The sequence below is a fragment of the Centrocercus urophasianus genome, unplaced genomic scaffold, assembly GCF_019232065.1.
Source record: "Centrocercus urophasianus isolate 14NV4802_14NV808 unplaced genomic scaffold, USGS_Curo_1.0 seq_16, whole genome shotgun sequence".
NCBI classification, from domain to species: Eukaryota; Metazoa; Chordata; class Aves; order Galliformes; family Phasianidae; genus Centrocercus; species Centrocercus urophasianus.
In genome coordinates, this window is record NW_024884711.1 from 19,631,949 (window position 1) to 19,652,694 (window position 20,746).

The window sequence follows — 20,746 nt, forward strand, 5'->3', positions numbered from 1 at the left end:
TACGGTAACCAAGAGAGCTGCTTCTCTGTATTGTGCAGTGATATGTTTTTACTATTTCTTGTTCTTCTACTCATCTAATTAAGACAAGTTAACTATCTGATTAAAACACTGGTGACTTCTGTGCAAAGTACACGAGATGCAATGAATAAAATTTCTGAGAAGTGTTCCAATTTAATTTGTAGACACTTCTTAACTTATCCTCACTCGTCATCACAAGCTTTTTAAAACCTCCTTGTTTCAGTTTAGTGAATTCTATCTCAAAACAGTATTAACTTATAAAAAAGTCTGAAACAGTGAAGCCAATCCAAGACATCTTGAGGTTCAAAGTGTCTCAGAACAGTTACATAAAATCCTTGAGTTCGATAAAGTTCATACCAATCCCAAAGGAGTGGGAAAACTGCAACGGCAGGTGCTTGTGTCCTCCACTGACCTACTTTCCAGTGGATTTCACCTCAAGTGGTTGATATAAAACTTCTGTGAACTGTACAGTGTCTAACCCTGTGCCACATGTTAAAATTACTTATTCTGCTCTGCTTCATTCAAAGCTTCAATTTTCAAAAAGTTCCTTTACCTGGAATTCAATCACATTTTATAGTGGCTCTGTCAGGCAGTTCATTTTGAGGCTGTTACTGCAGAAATCAGATTACCTTAGGTAATCAATAAGGTAATCAATACCTTAGGTAAGCCAAAAATCCTGTAAAACAATAGGGCTTTTTTTTTTTTTTCCTCCCCCTCAGATATCTATGACAAAGGATTGCTAGTAGTTTCTTAAAATATGCAGGTATCCACCGTATGTCAATAAACCCAGTACTGATTTTTAGGGAGCTTTTAGCAAAATCTATTCCTAAATTAACTACCCCTAGAGTTATAATGAAATTTTTCATTGATTTTATTATTTCAGAGCATTGGAGACTATATTTTTGCTTATACAAAAATACTCTCATTACTCCTATACTCCTTGATACTCTAAGTATCAAGGCAACTGCAAAATTGTTCATTAAAGTGCTTTAAAAATTCCACTCGCATATATCATAACACTACAAGACTATGCACCTAAGTTAACACTTTGAAATAATTTAAAGTAATTTTAAGGGATATATGACTTAATTTTAAGGAGGGAATACTGATGTATTTGATCCCTACTTCTACCATATGTTGAAATGGTAAGAAAATGAGTTTTATATGGGAAAGTAAAGATATCTCAATTTTCTGTTTGTTATAAATGAGATAGAAAGGCAATGAGCAATGAACAACGCAGTATATATTCATGCCATCTATGCGAAGAACAGAGAATAAAAAGGAAACACTCATCATCAACAGTATATGGAAATAAAAGTGATGAAAAAGCTCCTTAGCTTAGACAGAAGACAAGGTGGTTACTACTATTTACGTCTTATCAATATTCCATATCTTCTAGGTAATTCCCATCTTCGTCACTTAGCTTCTTACATTCTCTAAGAAAAGTCTACCTGTTTCTTCATTCTCATGAATGACTTTTTGAAGTGTAAAATATTTAACAAATCAAGAAATTCAGTTAGAAGTTCAGTTAATTTATTCCCTCTCCAAGGGGTTAGAATTTATAGTAATAAATATAAATATCTATTTCATTTTCACTTTGGAAAGCCTTTTGTTACAGCACTTCCATCACAGAATATCTTAGCAGTCATAAAAAGTAACACCACAACCTTAAACAATAAGATGACTCCAATGTAACTGTACCTTTTTAGATAATTTACGTAAAAAGATGCTTACCTTTAACACCTCCCTTTTTCATATTTTAATAAAGTTAGAAAAGTACAGTCATGTCCTACCTTCTTCAGTTAGTTGGGAAACCATTTTCCATAAGCATTAAATTTACAGTAAATGTTTTGCAAGATTCTTGGGAGCTGTTTTCATTCCACTTTCTGAACAGTCAAATGTATCTTTTTCTAAGCAAATCACTGCTTCTGATCAACCTACTAATTTGACAATTCTGATATGTCAGTGGGGAAGATGCTCACACAAGATAGATTAGGAACATGTTTCAAATGGAGTTGAAGGTCACAGCAAGATATATTCCATGAAACTAGAACACTGGAATGCTTATCTTAGGCATTTCTTGAGTTTCATTTGGACCTAGTATTTTATCATTGTATTCCATACACTTTGTCATGCTAGGATATTAAAATAAACTAAATAATTTAAAAAAGACACATATCAGTTTTCATTAATGCTTTCCAGTTGTTCATATGGCTAAAAGTTACTGGAAGTATTTTAAAATAGATCCTAAACCTACACTATGAACTCCAGGTTCTCTCAAACAAGAAACCACTGAGAAATCAAGATACTTCCGCAAGTCTAAGCTCTTTTACAGAGAACATTTTTTTTCAAGATAGTGATCAAATTTGCAGTAAATAATTGACGTCTCTAATAATATTCATTAAGGTCAATAGAGATATTGAGATTAAAAAAAGAAAAAAAGGTGCAAAGAATGGAAAAATACAATGTTAAGAATTGACATATTCCAAGAGCTAAGAGATCCCTGCAGATTAAAATCTGCCCCTCAAATTTACTAGTACCTCCAGCTAAAAGTGCAAGAGTGGCTTAGAATCATAGAATTTCTCAAGTTGGGAAAGACTGTCAAGATCATGAAGTCCAACTGCAACCTGACCATATTACCCTAACAACCCAACAACCATAAATTAAAGAAAATGAGGCAATAATCTGATAAGAGGAAAACATCCTTTTTCTATTTCACTAGTGAAAAATAGTATGATAGTCTAACATTATTTTAATTTAAATGGATGCCTAATAGATGCTGTCAACAGTCTACAGGCAGATCCACTGCAAAACATACCTGCAGTAAGAGCTCTCCTTCCAGGATCTGCATCCCTTCTCCAAGTCTTGCTGTTCTGTTTTCCTGAACGCCATTTCTTTCTAGTCTTGTAGAGTTTGAAGATTTTAATGCAACTATGAAAAAAAAAAAAAAAAAAAAGAAAAAAGAAAAAAGTCTGAGTGGTCTTTGGAAGGCTCACTAGAAATTCATGCAACTTCGTGTAAGAAGAAAACATATTTTAAAAATGATTATGAAGTTAATCTAATAGAAGACCTCTATCTCAATATCAAGATTTTTTCATTACTTCTAAAGATAGCCCACCTAGATTCTACGACATTTTCACAATAGAAACAGCATTAGGGAACTCCATATCTATTTTTTTCCCCCCTTTCTCCTCCATACTACAAGGCACACTCACAGTTTGTCACTCTTCTTTATACAGGACATTTTTGTTTCCATACAACCACCTCAAGCAGCATAACAATAATCCTGCTTTAAAATTAGATTACAAATTTCACTAATCTGATTTCAGAAATCTAACTATGGCACCTCACATAACAGCCTGCTCTAAATCTGAAGCTCCATTCAGAGACAGGAAGGAGACACACAGGAACCCTAAGCTAAAGAAAACATTAAGTAAAGCCACCATCATGTTTTACCATTACAAAGCTAAAAATAAGGGCTTTTCCCCTTCTTTCCTATCAGATTGAAATATTAACAGTTCAAATAATTAAGCAAATTTTTCAATTTCATCTAAACTACTTCAACCACAAATAACTTCAATTCACATAACAAACAAACAAACAAAAAACTTAATGGGTAAAGGACGAACAATCAGTCCAAACAGCAACAAAGGAGAACTAGATACTCAAAGCTTGTCCATGACTCAGAAGTTATGTACTTACATAGCTCTAAAAAGAAAAAAAAAAATACAACAAAACACACACACACACAAAAATCACTATCAAATAAATTAAAAAAAATAATAATAAATTAAAAAAACACCAAGTTCCCAAAATAGAAATTATTCTGATTGGATTTGTAATATGCAGACAGCTTAAAATTATGAGTAATTGCACCTTAAGCCCTTACTTTAAAGCTAAAGAAAAAAACAGCAGAAAAATCTGTAAGCTGCAAAACATGGACAATTAATAAAAGCAACTGTACTGTTGTGTTTCCTTCAAAGATGAGGTAGACACCCTAAATTCCAAATGATTTTTCAACCTATTTAAAAAAAGGCTTCAATTTTGGCTTCTCAGAATGCAGAACTCCTAATCACTTTTCAAATATGTTAAATGATAATTTACACTAAGCATGTTAACTGAAACATAAATTATGCCTCTCAGGTTTGTTTTCTTTAAGCTATCACTACAACTCATAACATTCAAGGCAGACAGTTTTCATTAAAATATCCCTCAAAGGCACTGCAGAAGAAAAATGTGTTAAAAAAGAAAATAATAAAAACAACAACTGATTAACGAGCCAGGAATTTATGTCTGAAATTAAATCCTTAATGTTCTTCTTCCGACTAGATAGACAAAAAGTCATATAAAAGGCTACAGAGAGTTGAAATTGCAAATTAATTTTTCACAAGTAACTGAAAGATTGTGTAATATTTTTTCCTCTGCTTTATTTTAAAAATACATACAGAACATTTACTAAAACCCCCTGAAGTCCTCTGGCAAAAGAAAATCTATTATATTATTAATTTACATTACATGCTTATTGAGAAGCTTTGGAAGTTCCATGTAGAGATGCATAACCTCGCCTGCCATTCTGAAAAAGACTATACACAGTTACACCAACTTTAAAAAGTGAAAATAATAAATGAGGAGGATGAATTACAGAAGGTTATCAACTGAATGACGTTCTGCTCTGAATCAGAATCAATTCACAGAGCCATAGGGCCTATATACTATATAGTCTATACATGCTTGTGGCTAGATTTATCACTGTTGGCAAGGCATGCACAGTTACATGTCAGCTTCACATGCTCTGATGAACCAGAACCCAAGCCTTTTGCAGAAATCAGAACATGGATAAAAAGCTGCACAAAATATGAGATTAAAAAAAAAAGGATGGAAAGCACAACTATACAGATCATTAGAAGAGTACATCTTGATAAACATACTCCATTACATTTCTTTGACAGAGAAATCACAGGCACATCTGTGGGTGCTGAAAGTCACCTTATCACAGCACGGGCTCCCTGAACACCCACAGATAGGGTGAAGAGATTGCATCACAGGGAACTTCACAGTTTGAGACTTTGAAGATGCATCACTAAGTGCTGCTCTAAAACACCCACACTTTCAAAGACTTCATGAGGAAATGTCATTTATGGGAAGTTTTTAATCATCCAATCAATAGTTATCAAATTGAAGTGCATATGGTGCAGACGTTCTTCCCTGGTTTCTACAGACTTGATTCCTATACTCTAAAAGTGAAATGCCATTTACTGGGCAGAAAAAAAAAAAAAATGAAGAGCTTAGCAGGAATGAGAAAAAGCCAGTTTCACATAGCAAAAAAATGAAGTTAGCTAGATGAAACAAAAATCAGAATTACAGGTAGGATTTACCATTCATTTTCACTATTTCTCAAAAAAAAAAAAAAAAAAAAAAAAATCCCTTAAATTTTGGTGGTAAGAGATTTCCACAGAAATCTGGTATGCAGGCAGTGTGAGGGAAAAAATAATCTCTGAAATAACTGCTTCAGGTCTGAAGCTGAATTCAAGCAACTCTGTTCTAATTACTGCCAAAAGACATCTTTCATTTTAAAAATGCATGATTATTTGAGAGAAGCAAGTATTAAGCAGTCTTCCTTCTTTCCAGAGAATAACATCCAGTATGAAAAACTGCTTTGGGATATATACTGCACAGCATGAGTTCTAAGCAGTATTCTGAATCAACCATTAACATAAGACAGAAAGATAAATTTCAGGAACTAACTGTTGAGACACTCAGAAATGAATCTGTTATGATGCAGACAACCAGCTCGCTTTGATCTTCCTGAAATTTTAGGAATAACAATGCATCTAGGTTCTAAATGACCTTTTAAATTGCACTTCCCTCAGTATAAATCTTTCAAAGCTTTCACTTCTCATGGGAGAAAATTCTCAGATTCTTCATCTCTTCAGATCAGGTCCTCAAACTAAGAAGCACTGAACATCAACGGTAGCTACTCAGTGAATTAATCTGAAACCATACCTACACTGTGAGCAACAATCAAGAAAGAAGCAGAAAATTTTATGTAACACAATCTTAACTCCTAGCAGAAGCATATTAAAGAACACTAGAACAGTGATTTAACTAAATAAATGGTCTGTCATCACTACATTTCAACATGATGCTGATGATCCTTCAACAGAAGCCCCAGAAGGGGATGAAAAAGGCCTTTTACTACCTTCAAATGTTCCATTCTCTAGGGTTTCTATTTGGCGTCTGGAACCTACTGATATTCTCTTCCTTCCAGGCAGTCAATTCTGTTCTCAGAGAAAACTTTTGTAATTTCCTCACTTGAGAGCTAGATGCTTTGAAGTCCAATCTCCCATATTCTTCTGAGTTCAGATTACAAAAAATGAAAGACCATGCAGAAGTCAATGTTAGCACCCTTGAGCACCTTCAGCAGGAATCCTGGAAACAGAGATTTCTCATTCTGTTTACAAGCAGTTACTACAGCAGAGGACTGAAGCTCTATCACAGGGCAAGCATGACACTACCTGTACCAACACTATTGTCTTACAAAATATTCTGTTATCTGGCCAGAGTACAAGAGATGAGCACTGCAAGCAGCGTGTCTCATCGTGTTGACAATACTAAGTTCAGCCAAACTGTGTTCTTTCATCGTTTTCCTCAAAGCTTGAAAATGTTTAACTTAAAAAAAAAAAAAAAAAAAAAAAAAAAAAAAAAAAAAAAAAAGTAAAAAAGTATTCTTTCAAAGCATCAGCAAGCATAATAAACCATAATAGATTTTAAAAATTATTATTACTTCTGTGTCGAGTGAATAGTTTTCCTGGCATAAATGAATAAAGTGTACCTCACTTAATGGTGCTCGGCAGTGGAGTCTGCAGAGATCATTCTCAACTGAAACCTGAGCATTTCCACACCAAATATCTCTTATTATTCTTCAACCAGTGAAGAAAAATGTATACTTTAACAGACTTCCCATTGCAAAATTCACCTGAATACACACTGATTCAACCAATGTTGGCTGAGAAGCTTCAGGAAATCTTAGAAAGCTACTCTGTATTTAGGATCTTTTATCTTTGCTACCCTTTCTCTCTCAAAGAAAAGGCTTGGCAAAATCTTTTTGAGGAGTCAGACTAGTTTAACGCAGTGCTGTGCAAAGAAAGGAATGTGGAGACAACATCTTAACTGGGTCTTTTAAAATCACATTGAGACGCACTCAAATCTGCATGGAGATCATTTTACTGTTTAGGTGAATGATCTGCTCAAGTCTATAACTGTATTGAAGTAACGCTTGCCTAATATCACAAGCATATCATTAGCACATCAGTCATGCAGTTCTGGAATTTAATCTTAAAGAGCTTCCCAGAACTGCTTTGTATCAAATTTTGGCATAGTTCCCACAATTAGGCCAAACAGGCCAAAGTTTGTGGTCAGAGCCCATTTAGACTGTTTCACAACCTTTCCAGTAGAATTATAAATTCAGCTAGCCTGCTCCAGATTACTTTAACAAACAACAGCTCTCATGAGGGGGGTGGTCTTATTCACTTCAGTAACAAATACTAACCTCTCGCACAAAGTTCACCAACCAAAACAAGACATTTCTAAAGGCCAGGAGAGCACTACTGAGAAAACTGAGTTTAATATTAAACTTCTGCCTAAATCATTAACATATGCTAAACTGCTTACTAAAGATCGATTTTAAGAGACAAAATACTCTCTAACCATCTACCTATGTGCAACCTTTGCAACCTCATCTCCATTACTTAAAATTATATGAAATATTTTGCATCCATTGTGTCTAAGACCAAAAAAGGAAAATGTTCCAAGCTATCAAGTAATAAAAAGAAAAAACCATGCAATTAAAGATTTTCTTTTTTAGAAAGGTGCACTGTTTATATATTTTGTACAGAACTACATTTGTACTAGAGAAGATAAACTGTAGAGTTTATTAATAAAACCAACATGCTAAGGACTGCTCTGTACTTATAAAGTCAAGATAAACACAATTCAGAATTATCATACATTTGTGTCTGAAGTTTTAGTTACATTAAAAAAGGAAGAAGATCATCTTTGTAGGCTGAAGATACAAGTAAAATGTGTTATTTCAGAAGAAAAAGTTTTCAGTATTTTGCACACTTAAATGTCCCGTACTTAAAATTTGAATTTCCTATTCCATCATTTACAAATTCTAAAGATAATTTTCGAGCTTGCTTTATATTGTTTATTTATATTCTGCTAACAGCTAATCAACTATTTACTCCACAGAACAGGGGAGGATAAAATACAAAGCGACGTATGGTAGACAATTTATCCTGTTCTGTTCACAGAAATTCCAGTAACTAAAAGTCACTTAAATTTATAATTATACTATAAATACAATAACATTTTGTCATTTATTTGTTTGGATGGGATGGCTCTTCCTTTCTGCCACGTGAGTTCTTACACAATCAGGATTTTGAAGCAGCATCATTTAGAATATTCAAAGATGTTGAATCTTGCAGAAATCCTGCCTGATTTCTGATATCTTGACCTCCATTTATTCTTTCATCTACTAGCAATTAAATCTGAAAGTTTTGATACACATCAGCATTTTCATTTCTTAGCAAGTCTAAAGACAAAATTCATGTCTTCCTGGTAAATTGCATTATACAGTATGGCTTATTAATTATAGAAAACCTGATGGATAATAATGTGTATTTTCCATTAGTATCAAAACAATAAAACAAATACACTACTAAAAAAAATAATAGTTTTGACACAAACAAGACCAGTATATGCAAAGAACAAATTACAAAAGTAGCCATGAAAGCTAAATGACTACATTTTATAAACATAAGCAAAATGAGGTTGACATTGCACATCTGGGAGTGACTGGTGTCAGAGCATCTTTTTCCTCTTATGCATGTGAATCTTGGAGATCTTTTCCAACCTTGGTGATTCCGCAATTCTATTATTAAGACAATAATGGGCTCAATTTTCAAAGGACACATCTTAAAACAGGAAAACAAATAAAACATATTCAGGAGCTGTATATGTTTTGATATTTCCATAACAAAGTTCAAATTCAAGTTTAAAAAAAAATTAAAATGGTGACAAAATCCTCAAACTCAGAGGACATTGTGATTCGATTCCCGAACTTATCTTAAGCTAATTTTAAAGACATATAAAGATGTCCATAAATTTAGAATAAGCAACTGAAAGAACCTATGAGCCATGGGAGACATATCTTCATCTGGCCTCCAGGAAATCACTCCTGGCTCAAGACAGAGGCAATACCATGAGGCAACTGTCACAAGAGGATAAACCATGTCATTGTGAACACATTCAAATAAGCATTATTAGGTTATGGCTGGTGAAGGGGACTGAGGGGAAAAAGCACGTGTACTAAAGTTTTAACAAGAGAGATGAAGGGGGGGAGGAGGGGAAAGGGAAAAAAAAAAAAAAAAGAAACAAACAGAAAAGGGTAAAAATTAAGAGGACAAAGAGTCTAGAGTCTGGGAATTTCCCAGTGTTTACACCAACTGAGGTAGAGATACAGACTGCCTACTGATGTGTACAAATCCCTAGAAATCACACATTGCTAGACTGCAATTCAGATTTTGTGCCAGCATTACAAAAAGGATTTACTTGGTACCACAAATCAACTGTTTAAATGATGACAGTCCCACACATGCGCACTTCTGAATTTTCAGTCATCCAGAACTTTCCAGTTTAGCCACAGCTCAACCCAAGTAAAATGCATACTCATCAGTTGTACAATCAGATACAGCAGACAGAGCACAAGTCTAGCCATCTGTGAGGGCATCTGTGAGCGACAATTAATTTTCTTTAAGGGAGGAAGAAATGTAGTGTTTACTCCAAACCCCTTATGCTAGGATGGTTAATATGTATCTCTGAAAGTAGCACTAAAAGGGCCTGAACACAAGAGGAACATTTAGGGGTTGCAATCAAAGCAACTATTAAAATAAAGCTGTATTTGTTTGCTACACTAAACAGAATCATTTATGCTTTCAGTACTATCAGAATAAAGATTCCAATACTAAGGTTATACTAAGAATTGTCCTTGAATGTTCTGTAAAACATCAATGAAACCAAACATAGGAAACAACAACAAAAAAAAAACAGTAAATATTTTGCCAGAGTTGCACTGAAATTACTAAAGGTACAGCTACAGAAATTCCCAAGGGGTCTCTGTACTTACCCTTCAGACAAGTCTTCATACATATTTTACACTCAACAACAGAAAAGCGAAAAAGCAACACACATTACTTGAATCGCTGCAAGAGTCCAAAATACTCTCTTCACTGCAATCAATATCTAATCAATACACGTGAGGAATAAAGAGAGCAGATTTCTTCAACATAAAGTGCAATGGTTTTCAAGTGTGTGATATTTCAGATTAAACTAACAAAACTAATGCAATTTTAAAATGGTTTTCCTCATTAGAGGAAAAAAAAAAAAAAAAAAAAAAAGAGTCCAGCGAGCAAAATACTATTTTCCAGTTATCTATGATCAAACACTAGGCTTAAATAATTCATCACAAAAGCTATTTTTAACATAAGAAAGTCTGCTGCTTGCTCTTTCAAAACTGACACCTCTGTGAGTTCAGACCACTGCTACTTGATTTCCAGATCTATGACAAGGATACATTTCTCAATGTTTAGAGTTATAAATCATGAGAGACAAAAAGTTGGCAAGACTGTCAGCTTTTTTTCTTGTCTAAACTTATATCAAATTTCACCGGCCAAACTCAAAGGGAGTTGTGAATTTCCCAGAAATTACAGTTTGGGATCACAAGATTATTCATGAGACAGTGAGCATACCGTTTTGTAAATAAAAATATATTGATGCTTGATAAAATTTACCAATAACAAACAGAAGCAGAAAAACCTTTCACAAGGTTTCAAAACCCTTCTGTATACCCTCTGCTTGTAAATCTTCTTATCCAGGAATATTGTTACATTAATATTTTAATTTCTGCTTTTAGTCTAGTTTTCATATGCTGTATTTGAATACATATTAATGTGCATACTGTATCTCTAAAGCAAGATTTTCCCCCAATTGTTATATCATTTAAATAATTTAATTGAATGGCATATCTGCAAGAGTTCATACAAATGCAGAATAACATTTTTGAAAGATCTTAAAGTTGCATTAGGCGAACCAAGTTTGTAACTTATTTGCTGTTTTACTACAAGCAGTTACATGTTTACTGAGCTACTATAAAACTCATTTAAAATAATAGATATATTTGAATAGTTATTTGAATAGCCATTTAAAATAATAGATATATTTTATATAACTGAATAGATATTGTTCTGTCAAATGCATAACTACACAGGTAAATACCAAACAGCAGAAGAATAAAGCTCCTCCTTTCTAACCTGAAATATGGGAAAGCCTCTATTTAAAAGCTACTACTCTCCCTCATGTTCTTTTGTAACCTGCAAGAAGCTTATTAGGAGTGAACTTTAAGCTCCTTCCCCGATAGAAAGCTGAACAAGTACTGGCAGGTAGCTGGGCAGGAGCACACCTTACCTTCCCAGTGTATTTGAAAAGATTTCCACATACAGCAGGTTCCTAAACCAAAATGCTGATAAGATGTTGGATTTCCATTATTGTGCTGGAGAAACATATAGTTTCTAATATTACGTATAGACTAAATAGTTAAATATCCTTACATGGTGACGTTTTATCTGCAACAGACAGGTGTGGCATCCAAAGCTCACCTTTTCCAACATTAAGACAGCATTTTAAGGCAGTTTACGTAAGTTTCAAAAGTGAGAAAGTTAACGAAGAGTAGAAAATCTTCTGGTTTGTACAGGTTTTCAGTGTATTTATCTCGAGTGCATTTTTCACATGATTACAGATGCTGTTGCGCTGCTGTTAATGTCAATAAGTTAATATATGTATTAAGTTAAACCATATTATATACTCTGGAAAAGCATGTGTGCGCTCACGCATAAATGAGAAAAAGACATATTAATGAAAAAGAGGAATTTATCAAAAACGTGATAAGAAGTTAAGAGGCTGGATGGGTTTGTGGCTCTCACAGAGCCTTCCTATGCGATATGGTGGAAGTTATAAGGCACCACATGCTTCATTCCCTAGAAAATAAGAGCACAAGTCCCTAGAAAACAAGAATCAGAGCACTGACTACAGCAGTGCTGCAAGGATAAATGCAGGAAAGATTCAGAAGGTCAGGCAGATTCTAAAATTAGGAACCTTGGAGAGAGATTATAGAGCCTCGTATGAAAGCTATATGAGATAACACCATGTGGTTGAATAGTATTTATGTATTCATAGGACAGAAAGCTGTGGGGTTTTTTTGACCAAGTTTTAGAAAGCGGAATTATCATCAGCAAGTACTATATAGCCTGTTGTTATTAAAGGTTAGGCTGACACACCACGAGAAAACCATGTCCTATTAATCATGGTCCAAAGGAAGAGGGAAGGATAAGGAGGTGAGGAGCCCTGAGCAAAGGAGACCTGCAACAGAGCAGCTGAATTCCATGAGGAGAAACTGAGACAAACAGCCCCTTTGCCTCACGTCACCTGCTCTTCCCAACAGGAATGTGAAGCCTGTCAAGGCTGTCTTAGAGCAGATCTGGAAAGACCTCCCTTCCCAGACGGAAGTGGATTGATAAAAATAAAAACACAGACAAATCACAGTTCAAAGTTTTGTAAAGTTTCTTCACATATGCTAACATTAGAAGGATAACATTAATTAATTAATTAAATATATATAATAAAAATTATACTTTGAGTTTTAACACACACTTTGCTGTCAAACAACTTATATACTGGCCTTTCAAAAAAGCAACATTTTGAACAGGAATTGTGTGCAGAATTGAGCAGGAAGCATGTGAAGACAGCCATAGCAAAGATAACACAAAAGTTCAGTTTGTTTTACTGGACCTTTCACCAGTTCCAATACACAGAACTCTTTTTTGCCTTAAAAATACTTCAAAACCATTTATACTTTTAAGATTTAAAACTTAACTTAGAGTTTTACTTTGGATTTAAATAATCAGTCCATTTAAGATGCTCTCCCCACCAATTCCACGCCATTTCATAGCATACGTTATCATCTTTGTCAAAACATAAAATTATAATCAATAAAAAGGCCTGATGAATCTAGGTAAAGATTATTGTTAATACACCACCTGTGAAGTCAAGACAGATACTTGAACAGTATTCATTAAGCATCATATTTAATTGCCCCAATGATTCACATAAACAAAGAAAGCTCCTGCCTCGAGTAGATTGCCCTGAAGGCCAACCACACAAGAACAAAGGATGAGATCCTATCTCAGATTCTAGCTCTAGATTTCAGTTTCTTGTCTAAGTTTCATTCTTTGTAAGAACTGTACAACCTGCATGGACTTGTATGGGGATTTATTTATTTAAAACTATTTAGAAATATAACTCACTGTGAGAATTTGTCAGCACAGTGGATCTTTCTAGAACTGCACCTTGCTATGGAGCTGAGAAGGTACCCACATACTGTTGCATTACACTGAACTCTCAGCTCCAAATACGCAATGTCTCAACTTAGAAGGGATTTCCATCCTTTTCTATAGAACATTAATCCACAGATTTACAGAAGATACGAGCATTTGTTAGGTGAACAAATATACAATTTCACTGTCTGTTCATTTCACACGTTCCATTCTTGTTTGGGAACTCCACATATTTGTACTTCTAAGAAAACTAATAGACAAATAGATATTTGAAAAACTGCAAGTAATTACCATTTCCTCTAGGGGGGAAAAAAAAAAAATAAATGTCCTGGACACATATTCAGCCTTCATGGTGGCTTAAGTAACATTAGAAAGTTAAGCTGAAATGCAGAATGCCTTAATGGAGACAGCAACAATTTCAGCCACTGCTGAAGAAATTTAAAACTGCAAGGGAACTTCCACTAACCATAAAATTTCAACTGACATCAAGCAGGACCTTAAGAACAGCTAGCGCCTCTTCTTTTTTTCTGAAATTACAGTAACACTCATTTTGCTTTTAGGAACTTCCAAAACACCAGCACAAATTTTTTATCCCATCCAACATATTCCTACATCTTACTATGACAATCGTTTCCATTAACTTTTTTTTTTCTCACTTCTAAGCATTATCCTACCTGGTACTTTCACAGACAGCTATCATAGCTTTTACCCTTCATTTTACCAAGCTAAACATGACACAGGGGCTGCTCTGACAGTAATGCTTCCTATTTTATTATGTTGGTCCACAACATCTGAGGCAGGTGCTGGTCATATAGCAGTAGATGTTGAACCTTCCCACCAATATTCAGTGATATTTTTACCACGCAACAGATGGCAGCAGTGGGGCAGCCTGACAGAATGTCCTGACATGGCAGTTTGTATGAAGCAAAGGGGTGAAAAGGGGAGAAATTCAATTTCTCCATGAGGAAAAAATTGCACCCATTGACATTCATTTACACTTTTTATGGAGATCAAATAGTGGATGCCAGCAAAGTGATCCTTCTGAGTTTTCTGGAACCCAGACAAACCATCAAGTCTGATCACTACATTACAATGCTGACTGAACTGAAGGTTCAAACTTCCAGAGTCAGGCCAGAGAAGACAACCTTTCTCCCGCAACATGATTAAACCACTCCTCGTTCCAGATTGAAGACCACAGATTACACTGCCAATTTTGGCTGAACTATTCTCCCATATCCATTGTATAGCCTGCCTTTGGTAACTTCTGACCTCCATCCTTTAGGAAAATGAAAAATGGACTGTGCGGGCAACATTTTCCTACCAATGATGTCATAATAGCAGCTGTGAAACTGGGTCACCTCCACTGGTGCAGTTTTGGTGGGTTTGGGTTTGTTTTCCTTTTATTTTTACTTTTTAATAAGAGCAGCATGCAGGCTGTTGTTAATTGCTGGTGAAAATGCATAGCTAATGGTGGCGACCACACTGAAAAAATGTTCTGTACCTGACAATTTGTTCCATCAAATAATTATGCTCTTTGTATCTGTTTTATTTTTCATGACATAAATAGGTGTCATCAATTTCAGAGCAACACGCATATATATATATATATGTATGTATACACATGCACACACATCTGTGGAGAAAATTATCTATCCCATTTTTTGGTATCTGTATATAATACACCGAATTTTCATACCTGCCACTTTACTGATGAATCCCAATCCCTTCTTTCACTTCAGTGGAAATAAGTCCAAGTTGAAGTAATACCTACCATCCTTCCTGTTGAAAATTTTGGATCTACACAAAAAAATAAAAAAAGGTTTCCTAAATTTGAAAGTTAAAATTAGAAGGCAGGTTCCCAGCTGGGGCACTAATCACAGAAGACAAGACTAGACCCAGATCCAGTTCCAGCTTCAAGAGCCATTCAGCTATGTTATAGCTGTTTTGAAATATGCATAAGCTAAATCAGAAAACTCAGTTTTGAAAAGACTTTAATTTAATTAACAGAAATCAACAGTCATTTAACCAGGAGCACACTGAATTAAATATGACAGCATATTTCTTATGCAGTAAAAGCTGTTCTCTACAGATAAGGCAATAACATCTGTAAGGACAGTTACCACATAATACAAACTGTAATGGAGGATTAGCATTCACTGTATTGGGCTGCCACAAAGAAAAGAAAAACAGAAACAACCTAAGAGCCAAAATTTCATTTTAGCTTTAAGTGCTATAATGTGCATCTAATGAGATAATACCTGCATGATATTAAATTTGTTTTTACATAGATTGTTCAGGGCCTTACTAAGATAAATGTATTTTGGTTTCTTTGGTGCAAATTTTCAATTAAAAGTTTGTGCCATGCCTTATCAAGAATACTTGGATTCTTATTAGAGTAACCTCAAATCAATTCATATTTTAATAGTGCCATCTGTTTATTTTCTTCCTCTTTTTTTTTTTTTTTTTTTTTTAATCTCCTGCCAATACAGCAGAAGATGAAATGAAATAAAATCTAAACATGCGGTTTCACTTACCCTGCCACAAGTAGTAATGTTCAAGGTGGCAAAGACGTATTTGTTCGATAATTATGTATTTCTTGCTAAATTGTTCCACATGCTTGGAAGATTTGGCATTTAGCCAGGATGAAAAGCAAAAACACTTCTAGTAGTTGAACAGTTCCTCCCCAAAACTCTTGTCAAGTTATCTCAGTGCAATTGCCCTTTAGGCAAAAAGATTTATATTAACTATTTCTGTCCACTACATAGGACAGGAAAACATGCAATTCCAGAAATGTACGCGCTTTGCTTAAACAATTCAAAATACAATGAGGAAAAAAATGTGCAAAAATACATTTAAATATTCTGTTCATAATTGTGTGTTTCTGGCTTCACCTGCTTTACAGAGGCTTTTGAATTACTAATATTTCTAAATATATTCATTTGAAAGTTGTCATTAATGGGAAAATATATTTGGTGCCAACGTTGAAAGTATTCACCATCTTTGTTAGTTCCAACAATAGAAACCAACCCACGAGTAAAAACCCACGAGTCTATAATTGAAGACACTTGTTTGTATGCTCTACCTGATTAAAGATTATTTTTGATAAAACAGAGTGACAACCTATCATTAGTCTTAACATGGTAGTGAGGAAAATGCTCAGGCAAGGGAGTACAAGAAGATACTGAGCTCTAGAGGGCACAGAGAGCAAGCATTAATGACAGCAGCACTACTTCCTTTCTGCATTCCTGGCCTTTGATCAGGAAGATTCCAAGCTCATCAAGATTTCTAATTTGTGCTTGTAAATTACACCATATTATGATATTACACTTTTTCCTGCCCAAACATACTGCTGCTGTGAGGTGTTTTGTAGAAATTAGTACCAGTTGATTCTGAGCACAGCAAATACTGCAGCTTTATCACCCTGACCTTACAGTGCAGTTCACAGGACCAGCAATTTGGGAACTTTCACTGAGAGCTGTATGCCTTTCCCTTGCTGTCTCTGACACAATGATACTGTAAAATAAATAATTTAAAACTGCCAATCAAAACTTTACAAGATAGTTCATTACATAAATTTATAAAAGGAAATAGAAGAATGCCTCTACTTCTCCAATAGAGATGAAAAGTTCTTAGAAGATCTTGGTAGCATTTACATACAAATACATTTCAGACTGAGTTTTATAAATCTGCAACAATGTTCTATTTATGTACAACAGCTTCAAAATCACAAAGTATACAACCTTTTTTCTTCATATGCACATGTGATATGGCATCCCTGTATAACAGTCTGCCATTAGGGACAGCATTAGGAAACAGATCTTGTATTCCATTACCTTTACTCAGCTTACCCTAAAATTTGTTACAAATCATTTTCATATGTTTGAATTCATTTGTTCTGTTTGCATTAAATTATATTTGCTAAAATGGGAAAAAATGTATAATGTAAAAGGAATGGAATGTTTCATAATGCCAGCTTCTACTGCTAACATAGAATACAACATTAGAAAGCAAGAATAAGCCTTTGTAATACAGCCTAATTGAACACTAAAAATTACTGTAGTTCAGTGTGATATATCTGCATTCCAAATCTATATAAAGTTGAGGGAATCTCATTCTCATAGTATAACAATACAAGAAATAATAGAGAAATAAATTCAGTGTTTCTAGGACTAAAGATGTTGACTTGTGAAGATAAGAAAGTCATCCAACACCACCCTCAGCTTTCTGTCCACCTGGAAATGTGTATTACTCGTTCTACAATCTTGAGAGATTTAGTGAGGGACGTATTTGCCTTTAAGCTATGGTAGTTGACAGCATATGGTGTTCATGTAAAGAAAAAACAATAGCTCTTCCTTAATATTGTCAGCAGTAGAATGCTGCAACTCAACATTCAAAGCCACCCAAGCTTCAGCCATTTCTCCAAAGCTCAAAAGCTAATGCAAGCCAGAAGCTGGAATCAAGTTTGGTAGAACATACTTAGAAACATCAACTGCAGCATCCTGGTTTTGCAAGCTCCCTCCATGGATGTTGGATGATATCTGCAAAGCTGATGGCTAAAAATTAGAAGTCTCTGAACTCATCATCCATCAAAGAGAGAAGATTAGTACTATTTTTTCCCCATAAATGTTAACATTCCCTAAACAGCTCAAATTTTCACTCTTTATTAAACAAACACATTCAATTAAAAAAAACCAACCCCACAAATACGGCAAGGTGGTGAGAAAGGTTAGTGATTCATATTACTTACCAACTTAGGAAGACTGAAACTGAGTACTTGTCTCCAGTTAAGTGGTGCATACATGTGCAAATTACACAGTCAGTTGAAATCATGACTTCTGACTGCTCTCTCAGATATGTTCCACAAGTGCAAAAGGACATTAAAATACATATTGCTGATGATGATTATGCCAGTATGCAGGGAAAAAAAAAGTACTGACCTTTACAAAGCTAAAACAACCAGTGGAAAAGTCATGTCCTATTTGCACAAAGCGTATCCAGAACATCTGAAATAGAATATTGTTCAGTCTCATAAAAGAAAGACACTAAACTATCCGGAATTCCTTCTCCACGAAAGCTTGGTGTTCTAGGTGATGTTTTTTAAAAAAAGTTATTACATTGCTACAAACTTTTTTAGACTACTTCTAGCTTTAGCAACAAAAAAAGTTATTGAAAGTATTGTCTGTAGTACCAGACTTGTTTTTCTGCATGAAAGGCTGTGAAGCTACAAATATTTTCTTCTCAAACATAACACTATTTAACTTAATTTGCCAATTTAACTTGGCTTAATTCAAGGGTGAGTTACAAATAAACGTAGATAGAGTTCAATAACACATTTCTTAATAATCATAAGAGGAACTATGGGTGTTTAGTCTAGTTAGTACTGTAGTAACTGAACTTTTCACTTTTACGTGCCAAACAGCATTTCCATCCTTAGATTGCAGTGCCAAGAAAATCTACTATTTCATTCCCAACATTCAACAGTAATACACCAACTATACATATATAAATATAACGCTGCCAATTTTGCAGAACAAATTCAAATGACAAAATACTTGACATTCAACCTGTTTCCTGGAAGCAACTTACCCTGCAACAGTACAGTAAAATATTTCAACTATTATAAGCAGCTCATCTTGTTCATAAAACTGAAAATCAAATTTGGGTATAGCATCCAATTAGAATTCTTACTGTTGCAAGACATAAATATAGTAACAATATTCTTGTACAAAATCTTTTTTTTTTTTTTTTTTTTTTTTTTTCCAACTTCTAGCTCCATTTTTCTTAAATAGGTAATACACTTCTATGAAGTGTTAAACTGGGATGACAGTTAAAACCAATTTTAAATTTAAATCCAAAGTTCATGGCTTGTTATCACATTTTCAGAAAGGAGACAAACATTTAATTTCATAGAAATGTATGTAAAAAGAGATGCAGCAGCAATGTTACACAAGCATACTGCATTGGCTACAGATTTACCAGATTTTGAGATTAGTTTTTGAATTACTAGAAAACAAGCAAGTATAATTTAAGTGTAAATCCACAATGCTTATTATAAATGTCTTGGGAGGAAAAGAGTTTGTGGCCTTAATATGCATCTTAATATAATAAATATACCACCTTAAGGAGTTTTAATTCTCTTGGTTGATTGTTTATTAAAAAAGTAGCACTCAGTGAAATGCCATTAATTTTAGTAATTTAGTTCTACTGATTACAATGATAAAATTGCAAAGAAAAACATAAAGCTATCAGAATACAGAACAAGCAATTCCCTAGACATCTTGCAGATGCTGCCAAATAAGCTACAGCCTCTGTTAGGCATTAAGTTTCTAATTAAGGGAGATTTAATTCTCCTGGATCATTTCACAGTGGTGACATTGAAAGTGGTAAGCTTGACTACTTATCTTTCCAAAGAACCTTCTACATATCGATAGGCCTGTACTTGCCTACAAGCACCCTGTGGTACAGTCTCCATTTTAAGTCTCAAACTTGGAGTTCAAATTCTTGATGAATCTTAAAAGAGGTCCTCATACCATCTAAAGACTTCTTTCTCTGATGGAACTAAACAGAAAGGAGAAACTCTGGCCATGACATAAGAAGACAGTAAACAGCACTGTAGAGACTGGAATTCCCTCTAGGAAAAGATGAAGACCTGCCTGCTGGGCAGGTCATAAAGCACACTGGTAGAAGGCATAGTTTGGGGAAAAGAAAAATTATTGAGGCAATTCCTCTGAAATTCTCTTGAACTTTCTGTTTAGATCAATATGGCTCTAATATGAAGTTTAATAAGGCTGTGGACATGGAGTTGGCTAATGCAGCCAAAGAATCTTCTGAATACTTGAGACATACTTCAAGTATGGAAATATTTATATGGAGCGTAAATTCTCATGTTTTATTTTCATCCCGAAAGAAACATGACCTACTTTATGAAAGACAGCAATTGTAGGCTTGGGGGCCATTACCAAATTAAAGAGAGACAGATCTTTCTCCAAAATGATCTCACATAGAGAAGACCTCAATGCAGCTTTCAGTAGCACATGATTTTGAACAGCACTGAAAGACTGCAAAGGCCTTGTTGTTCTGAGATGGGTTTAAAGTAGTAATGATTCCTGAACAATTCAACTTAACTATACTTTTATTGAAAATATCAACTAGTATATCATTTGAATTTGCCCACTTCCACCTTATTTCCCTCCCCATTCATTTCCACTGCTGACACTTAAACCTATCTATACGCTCACTGGGAGAGAAGAGGCAAAAATAAACTGTGGCTACATTCCTGC

At 34.5% G+C, this 20,746-nt stretch overlaps 1 protein-coding gene across 2 annotated transcripts in view; it reads right to left on the bottom strand.

Moving 5' to 3' along the window:
• Positions 1-20,746, bottom strand: part of AHR (aryl hydrocarbon receptor) — a 61,366-nt gene that overhangs the window by 20,388 nt on the left and 20,232 nt on the right. The window contains exons 1-2 of one of the 2 annotated variants that reach the window (XM_042816630.1): positions 6,218-6,506; positions 2,837-2,949 (exon numbers count right to left, since the gene is read on the bottom strand). In XM_042816630.1, coding sequence (XP_042672564.1) covers positions 2,837-2,869 — 33 coding nt within the window. In that variant the 5' untranslated portion in view covers positions 2,870-2,949; positions 6,218-6,506. Of the gene's footprint in view, positions 1-2,836; positions 2,950-6,217; positions 6,507-20,746 lie in introns of those variants that run through there. The other variant, XM_042816629.1, reaches the window with a different exon arrangement.